The 9,772-nt window shown below is 34.8% G+C and overlaps 1 protein-coding gene across 1 annotated transcript; it reads left to right on the forward strand.

The window, feature by feature from the left end:
* The first annotated feature begins 2,097 nt into the window (after nucleotides 1-2,097).
* Nucleotides 2,098-7,089, forward strand: LOC105320745 (uncharacterized). The gene is made up of 6 exons (XM_011418802.4): nucleotides 2,098-2,190; nucleotides 2,414-2,467; nucleotides 2,628-2,698; nucleotides 4,564-4,842; nucleotides 5,203-5,313; nucleotides 6,782-7,089. The coding sequence occupies exons 1-6, from the start codon at nucleotides 2,176-2,178 to the stop codon at nucleotides 6,945-6,947; spliced, it is 696 nt and encodes a 231-aa protein (XP_011417104.3). The 5' UTR covers nucleotides 2,098-2,175; the 3' UTR covers nucleotides 6,948-7,089.
* Nucleotides 7,090-9,772: the final 2,683 nt, after the last annotated feature.

The raw sequence follows: 9,772 nt of genomic DNA on the forward strand, positions 1-9,772 counted from the left end.
TTTGATATGAAGTGAATTTTTAATAGCAGTTGTGTAATATTAAATTAGTATACATTTAAAGGAGAAGAACCCTACAAACTTGTTTCTGAGGCCTATATAGTTTTTGAGAATGGGGCTCATATGCAATTGAATAGTGAACTGCATTCTAGAATGCAGTTTGCAATTCAAAATTTAGAATTCATATTTGGGGCTCGAAATTTCCAGGGGCATTTACTGGTGGTATACCACTGCCATCGTGAACATTTGGTGATTTGGTCTTCTCTAGTTTTTGAGATTTTGGCCTGAAATATTTTGGGGTATCTACTATTGGTATACCATTACCACTATGAAAATATGGTGAAAGTGGTCATTTCTAGTTATTGAGATTCGGGTCTCCATTTATAAAACACTATTCATTATAATGGGGTTTGAAACATTGGGCTTGGAATCATCGAAGTTTTTTTTCGGGGGGTTCACGTCAAAACATGACTGAGGGAATATAAATCCCAAATTTTTTTTGTATTTTTACGGGTATCGGCTCGTTATAGGGACTGATATATAAAATGAGATGAAAAACATTAAATTTAGTTGGGTGTAAGACTTTTTCATATTATAAAACTGAAGATATCATTTGAATTTGAAAGTCAGTTGTTTGGGGGGGGGGGGGGGTTCGTGTTATCATCAGATGTGATTAGTCCACGGTGTGATTAACAATCTTGGTTTATCGTATTGTATCATTTTCATATTTAAATGGTTTTTAGAGTTGCAGATTTTGAAGGGGATGCTACACCTCCACCCCATCCCCGTTCTTTTGAGAGAGAAAAACCCTCCCTCAAAAAATAAACAGAAGAGAGGGAGAGAAATTGGGAAGAAAATCAACCAGGCATGTATGAAAAATAAAAAAATAAATAAAAAAAAACCAACAAAAATTGGGAATTATATTCCCTCAGTCATGTTTTGACGTGAACCCCCCGAAAAAAAACTTCCAAGCCCAATGTTTTAAACCCCATTATAATGAATACTGTTTTATAAATGGAGACCCGAATCTCAAACTAGAGATGACCACTTTCACCATATTTTTATAGTGGTAATGGTAAACCATTAGTAGATGACCCTAAATATTTCAGGCCCCAAACATGAATTCTAAATTTTGAATTGCAAACTGCGTTCCAGAACGCAGTTCGCTTTTCCATTGCAAATAAGGCAGAATCTCAAAACGTTGAAATGATAACATCATCATATTTTCAAGGTGGTAATGGTATACCACCAGTAGATGACCCTAAAAATTTCAGGCCCCAAACATGAATCTAAAGTTTGAATTGCGAACTGCGTTCTAGAACGCAGTTCACTATTTAATTGCGGAAAAAGCAAAATCTCAAAAACTAGAGAAGACCACTTCACCAAATTTTCACGATGGCAGTGGTATACCACCAGTAAATGCCCCTGGAATTTCGAGCCCGAAATATGAATTTCAAATTTTGAATTGCGAACTGCGTTCAGGAACGCAGTTCACTATTCAATTGCATATAAGCCCGAATCTCAAAAAATATAGATAATTGCATCACCATTTTTTCACAGTGGTAGTAAAATACCACTAGTAGATGCCCCTGAAAATTTTGGGCCCCAAATAAAAATTCTAAATTTTGAATTGCGAACTGCGTTCTAGAACGCAGTTCACTATTCAATTGCGAACTGCGAACTGCGTTCCAAAAACCGATTGCCTGTTTCTGACCCTTTTTTTAAATACATGAATTTATTCTATAAAAAAAATACTTTCAATTTATAGGGAGTTAACGACATTCCATCCATGAACCATGCAATGTGTTTATTAGTTTTAATTTTTTTAAAGTTTCAGGTTGAAACAAAGATTTACTTTAAATTCCTTGAAATCATGATATGCGATGTCTAGGTAAAATATCGAAATTAAAATGATGGAAAGACTTTTGAATGTTCGAGAGTAAGCATGTATTTACGTCGATAACATTTTACGAGAGAGAGAGAGAGAGAGAGAGAGAGAGAGAGAGAGAGAGAGAGAGAGAGAGAGAGAGAGAGAGAGAGAGAGAGAGAGAGAGGGAGAGAGAGAGAGAGAGAGAGAGTAAAATTTTACGTTAAATGTGTCGTCATTGACTGGTGAGGCGTAAAAGAGTGCCTATAAATTGTGTATACTCGTGGTACAGAACATACCCTCCGAGTCAAATGGCTGCCATCAATGTAAGTACATACAAATATAAATGCCTTTAATTCGTTAAAAAGTTAGAAAAAATCGACTAAGGGTATCATTTAATAATACTTTTATCAATTGTGAATTTTTGAAAGTGAATTTTGATAAAATCATATTACCATAATTGCTTCACGGCTGGTTCATTTTGTTCTTAACTTTAAAATTTTTTTATTTGTGCATTGAAACATTTGTATTATAAACTTTTTTATGAAGCCAACAGGAGCGGCCCGAAGCTCAGTTTGTAAAGGGACTCTTACGAAAGTGCTTGTACGTACAAAAATACTATTCCAATGAGCGACAAATTTCTTATTATTGTTCAGTATGTTTTTTTACAGACTATACTTTTGTGAAATCGATAAAAAAACAACATAATAAAATATATTTGAACGGCCCTTTCGTACTCAACAAAGCCTCGGTATCTTTACAGACGGCCCTTACGATTTTGTTTGGCGCTGCTACCGTGGGTTTGGCTGCTTACATCATCTACAAACAAGTCATGTACGTACGTTTTGATGTTGTATTGGTACAATTCTTCACTCACATTGTCGCCGACTAGATACACTAATGTTTGTCTCAATGTCACAAAGTGATCTACAAATTATATATGGATATTAGATTTTTTTGTCACAATTCTGAAGTTATTTAACTCTTGATGCTCAAAAGTCACCGACAAAAAGTCTTCATATTTCAGTGTGTAATATTAATGGTTAAGTTAAGACGTTCTTGTTGTCAAAGTGTCATTTAAATATTAGTCATTACATACACACTGATTAGTATTAAATAGTCAGCCAACACGATCTCTGTTTCCATCTAAACAATGCCGCAAACACGTAATCAAGCTATGTGCATAAAGACCGAAAGACACAGTTAGATCTAAAAATGATCAAGTTATAAAAGACTAGACGTCACATTGTCATAATGTACGAATACTAGTATCTAAAAAATCCATTGTCATATACAAAATAACAAGCAATGTAAACTTGATGTCAAACTAATCTACATCTAATCATGAAAGGAAGCATCGATAACACATTGTAATCTACAACTAAGGAAGTGTAATTAACTATGATGTCACATTGTAATCGTCAACTAATCAAGTGTAATTAACTATAATGTCACTTTGTAATCTACAACCAATCAAGTGTAATTAGCTATGATGTCATATTGTAATCTACAACTAATCAACTGAATTAAATGTGATGTCACATTGTAATCTACAACTAATCAACTGAATTAACTGTGATGTCACATTGTAATCTACAACTAATCAACTGAATTAACTGTGATGTCCATTGTAATCTATGACCTATCAAGTCTAATTAACTATGATGTCACATTGTAATCTACAACTAATAAACTGAATTAACTGTGATGTCACATTGTAATCTACAACTAATCAACTGAATTAACTGTGATGTCACATTGTAATCTATAACTCATCAATTGTAATTGATGTCAAAATAATCTAAATATTATCATGTATGGAAGCATCGATGTCACAGTGTAATCTACAACTAAGGAAGTGTAATTAACTATGATGTCACATTGTAATATTCAACTAATCAATTGTAATTAACTATAATGTTACATTGTAACCTACACCTTATCAAGTGTAATTAATTATGATGTCACATTGTAATCTACAACCAATCATGTGTAATTAACTAATATGTCACATTATAATCAACAACTAATCAAATGTAATAAACTATGATGTCACTTAGTTATCTACAATGAAATTAAGTTTGCAAGTCTTGATGTAACACTGTGTTACTGTTATGAATGACTTCATAATGATTTGTTACTAGCATTTTTTTTTACAAAAACAATTTCAGTGGCCACAAGAATATTTGAATTGGATTATGTTGATTTTTTATTAAAAATTGTTGCTGTCGCTTACAATCAAGCATGCATGTTTTGCCTTTTAATAACGTTATGATATATTGCATTGACCAATCAGCAAACAAAGTTTTGTAAGATTGATTTGTTTATAAATCAGGATGTCGTTAAAGATAATACTAATACTTTCAAACTACTTTCAATTTTAAATGTCACGTTAAATGTGTAAGACATGATGTCAAGGTCGTATGTTTTGTTGTGTATGTAATGTAAGTCTGAAATATTGATACATTTTCGAAAATAGTAGTAGTGTCTACTCTTTATTTCGCTCTGAACCAGGTCTTGATCTGCATAATGAGATGAAAGTTATGTTTTATTGATAAATATGTTTTGATTTTTCAAACAATAACATTAATTATTCACACAACTTGCGGTAGATTTTGCGGCATCTTTCAAAATCACTCAAGAGGAGACAATGCTTGTGGCCGGATTTTTAGTTTGCAGTTTTGTAATTTTTAAAACAGATATAAAGAAAGCCTGACCAGGGAGAGCCTCATCAGGCGTTACCCCGGCTACTTTTGGACACTGGAGGAGTACTACTGGTACTCACGACTACTGAACAGCAGTCTGAAGGACAGCACCGTGTCCAAGTACTTCGAGAAGCCGTGTAACTCTGACTGCCCCAGCCAGCCCTGGTACAGAGCTAGTAGGAGACGACGGGAGGTGGGTGTGGTCGCTGGTAGGAAACGGCGGGAGGTGGGCGTGATCGCAAGCAGCCAAATTTATCATGGATGCTGTATGTCGTGAGTAACTTTGTAATAAAAATACAATAACAAATGGTAATTATACAATTAGAAGAAATTGTACGACGCCTCGGACTCAGGGTATTTCGAATTCAATATATTAATATTCATAATTGATGTTATAGTAACCCTTTTTACTATCATAATTAATCTCAGTGAGATTCGACGAGGCTAAAAAAATTTCTATTTTCTACGTTGATTTATACTCATTTGTTACAGAAGGATAAATATATACATGTAAATATTCATTTGACAATTTGTATGTATGAAGATGTATATGCTTCACCCACATACAACGTACGTGGTACATATGCTCATCACGGTCATTGTCTTCTTGATAATATCAATGTTCACCTGCAGACAGCTGTTCTACATGGCCCCCCTTCAGCAAGTGAACGAAGAAGGGATTCTAAGGACCCTGTTTCATCTCTTACCGGACGCTCAGCAGTTCTTCAAAGTCTCCTCGTGCGTGTAAGGACTCCCATGTGTCAATCCCTCTACACTAAAGTAGCTTAAGTATACATCATTTTCTTTAATATATAAAGGCCTTAGGGGGATGTGCGGCCATCTTGTACATGTAAAACTTCTTGAACTGGCTTGTTTCTGTCCGAAACTAGCCAAAAATGTTGCTAAAAGATATAAAAGAAATAAATATGAAGTCCTACATGCCAAGATGGCAGCACATCCCCTTAAAATGACATTCGAAAGTACGCGTAAACAGTTGGCTTTTAGGTCACTTGAGCGACTCGGGTGTCTTATTGCCATTTGTCTTCGTTCGTCAAGCGGGCGTCGTCCGTCAACAATTTAAATTTTTAACTTCTTTCTCAAGACTACAAGGCCAATTAATTACTACCATTATTTGTTTGAAGCATCTCTTTTGGAAAAGAGGAATCTAAATTGGGAAATGTATGACCTTACCACCCCCGGGACATAATATGCAAAACATTTTATAAAATCTATTTTTTTTTTGCTTCCACACATGTTAAAAAATGCCTTCTACTAAAATTGTGAAATTCATTGTTCCTGGGTCAGGGGTAGAAGCCCAAAGGTTGTGCCAATATGGCCATTAAGTGATATTTTAAAAATCTTCTTTACTTTCACAGCAGGGGGAGATAAAGTGAACTCTTGGTTATTATTTTCCTAAAACCCACTACACATATAGTGAAAGTGTACATTTTCTTTTAAATACTTTCACAGTCGTGGAAGATATACTAAACGCAGTGTTACCTGTATTATACATGTCTAATATGTCCTCTTTTTAAATTGTGAAATTCTCTGCCTATGGGGCAAGTTATCAGGCCTTTTATTTTGGGGAGAGTTTATGGCCATAAAGTGAACAAGCTTTTTTTAGGTCACTTAAATCATGCAGGTATTCCTCCGACTATTGTCCCTCTTTTATGAATTGATGTTTGCAAACAATAAATTATAAAAGCGGTAGAAGCGGTCAGAGGATCCGGAGTCTCGAATTAGGAGTAAGAGTCCAAAATGAAGCTTAAAATGCAAACATGAGACTCCCAGACAGGTCCATCTACCGGCTATGGTAACTGTCTAGGCCTGCGGGCCTCTTGTTATGTTAACAAATGGTAATTTTAATGTGACTTCTGATACTCAGAATGAGATGCGGAGACAGGCAGATGAACACGAATGGCGGGACTAGTAAGTCGGATTGATTCATCTTGCGTTCCTGTCCGTATATCATTTTATGTGTAGGTTTGTCTGTGTCACATTTGTTGGTCGATCAATATGTATTATATTTGTTAGTCCGTTCGTGTTTTTATTATATTTGTCTGTCTGTGTTATATTTGTTGGTCCGTCTGTCTGTCTGTCAGTGTGTTATATTTGTTGGTCTGTCTGTATTGTATTTGTCTTTCTGTCTGTCTATCAGTGTGTATATTTGGTGGTATGTCTGTATTGTACTTGTTGGTCTGTCTGTCTGTAGAAAACACTTGGAGTGTACGGGCTGTCACTGTATGTATGAGCAGGAGATGTACTCCGCGGTGGTGGTGAAGCCAGGGATCGCGGTGGCTGACGCGGGTCTGGAGGATCTAGAGATCGACGTCCTCGTCTTCAATGGATGCTGCAAGTGTGTCAATGATGGATCTTAAACCGAAAAGTCTCAATATCATTCAGATTTTATGTGAATTTATCAATCATATAGATTTGTTCTTTTTGTCAAAAATTTATTTATGTGAAGGTCCGTGAAACGTAAAATTCCATACAAAAAAAAATAAATATTTTATAAAATGAGGAATTGCTTTTCATTGAGTTGACTGTAGGAATTGATTATTTGATGGACGCATTAAAACAAGTTGAGGGGTTGGTATTGTCCGATATACAACTACCACATTGATATACAATGTACTACATTTACCTACGGTAGGTGTGAACTATTCTAAAAATGGGTTTAAGGAGTCTGGGTGGTCAACAAAAACCCATCAGTTCCTCCTTAAAATTTCAATATGCTTTGTGTACATTATCATTTAGAACTGGTAACATCTGTATATTTTAGCTTTAAAATATGAATATTTGGCGACATCTTTCAACAAGAAGATTCTCAAGGAGATCAACAGTTTAAATTAGGCCACAACCATCCGATTTGAACATATTATGCAAATAAAGATTTACATAAATGGATTAAGCAGCAGGCAATACCTATGTAAGCCTTCTCCTTAAACCATCCAGCCACACCCATCCAGCCGTGGTAAACCGACACACACTTTGTTTTTTTACTTTACCCTGTCGTTTGAATTATCTTTGCCTATAGATAGGATATGTTCTTTGTTACTTTATATATAAAGGAAAACCAGTAATAAATCTGTTGATATGTAAAACACGTATCAACTTTGTGTGCCTATTTATGGTAATTATGCATCTATTTACATTCACCACCAGTTCATACTCCAGTGAACAGTTTATGAAATATGTTATATATATTGGTCATTTCAATTCATTTAAAATTTATAAATGCATTTAAATCTTCATTTTGGCCTCTCGTTTTCATGGGCAAACAAAGAAAAAGAATTAAAACTCACTCATAGAACAAAGTTGTATTCATATCTACTTCACCCCTGCGAATATTATTGTCATTTACATTTTAGAACATGTGATTTTATTTGACCCGTTCAGTTTCGCAGTAAAAATCGTGCCTCGTATTTATAGTCTATTTCATAGAATCTAGGTACTTGCAATCAAATATAAAATGTAGAGGTTTATTGATTTTAAACTTTATCTTCATTAATTGGTGGATAAAATGTGTTCTAGAAATAAATGTGACAATACAAACAAGAGGCCCATGGGCCACATCGCTCACCTGAACAGCAGTTCCTTGTAACATTACATTTCGTAGCATATGCTTTTTCTATTTTAAACATTGAACCCCTTTCTGGGGACCCAGTAATGGTCCGAGGTTTATGGTTGGCTTGAACAACATAAATAGTAAAAAAGGAATGAAAATGTGTAGCACTGCGTGGGACCGCACGTACACAACCTGAAAAACTGAACGTAGAAGAGTTCCACTTCAAGAGGAATAACTCTCAGACTGTACAGAACATTAAGAAAGATAACTCTTGGTTCCACTACATTAGAGTTTACACAATTTGAGGATCCTTGCATAGTAATCTCACAAACTGTAGCATTATAGTTCTCGAGAAGAACTTTTTAAAAACATTTTCAATATATCTTTCTATGTTAAACTTTGAACCCCTTTTGGGGCCACAGTATTAGTCCAGTGCTAAAGTTTTAATTATTTGGAATCTACATTATTTAAGGATGCTTGCATAGTTATCTCACAAGCTGAAGCATTATAGTTCCCTAGAAAAAGATTTTTCAACATATTCCCTCTATATTTCTATGCTTAACTTTGAACACCTCTTGGGGCCCCAGTATTAGATTGAGGTCACGGCTTTTATAATTTCGAATCTACACTATTTGAGGGTGCTTACGTAGTTATCTGACAAATTGATGCATTGTAGTTCTCGAAAAGAAGATTTTTAAACATTTTCCATATATACCGGTACTTCTACATTTAACTTTAAACCCATCTTGGGTCCCTAGTATATTTTAAAACTGTCGAACCTTCATTATCCAAGGTTGTATGCATGATAGTAATCTCACAAATTGAAGCATTGTAGTTCTCGAGAAGAAGATTTTTTAACCTGTTACCTTTATATTTCTATAATAAACTTTGACCCCATCTTGGGGCCCCATTATTGGTCCGGGGGTCACGATTTTACGAATTAGGAATCTACATAAGCGAAGGATGCATGCATAGATATTCCACTAACTAAAACATTGTAGTTCTTGAGAAGAAAATTTTAAACTTTTCCTTTCTTTTTTAAAATGTTTAAATTTTGAACCCCTCTTGGTGCCCATCAATTGTCCGGGAGTTACAATTTTTTGAATCTACATTATTTAAGGATGTACATGTATGCATAGTAATATCCCAAACAGTTGCACGATGGTTCTTGAGAAGATTTTAAAACATTTTCCTATATATGTTAAAATCTAAACCCCTCCTGGGGCCCCACTTTTGTTCGGGGGTCACGATTTTTACAATCTTCACTATATATACAACCTTTTGTGTATGTATTGGCATTTTTGGTGAAGTGGTTCTTGAGAAGAAAATTTTTAAACATTTTTCATATGTAGTTCTATGTTAAATTTTGATCCCCGCCTGGGGCCCCAGTTTTGGTCCGAGGGTCACGATTTTTACAATTTAGAATCTTTACTATATATACAAGCTTTTGTGTAAATATTGGCATTTCTGGTGCAGTGGTTCTTGAGAAGAAGATTTTTAAAACATTTTCCTATGTATTTCTATGTTAAACTTTGAACCCCGCCTGGGGCCCCAGTTTTGGTCCGAGGGTCACGCTTTTTACAATTTAGAATCTTCACTATATATACAAGCTTTTGTGTAAATATTGGCATTTCT

Source organism: Magallana gigas, chromosome 2 (assembly GCF_963853765.1).
Source record: "Magallana gigas chromosome 2, xbMagGiga1.1, whole genome shotgun sequence".
NCBI classification, from domain to species: domain Eukaryota; kingdom Metazoa; phylum Mollusca; class Bivalvia; order Ostreida; family Ostreidae; genus Magallana; species Magallana gigas.

Excerpts from the sequence above, each read along its gene's own strand:
- LOC105320745 (XM_011418802.4), top strand. Across the intron at positions 2,468-2,627 it reads GGACTCTTACGAAAGTGCTT|ACGGCCCTTACGATTTTGTT; the intron begins GTACGTACAAAA and ends GTATCTTTACAG. Across the intron at positions 5,314-6,781 it reads TTCAAAGTCTCCTCGTGCGT|AAAACACTTGGAGTGTACGG; the intron begins GTAAGGACTCCC and ends GTCTGTCTGTAG.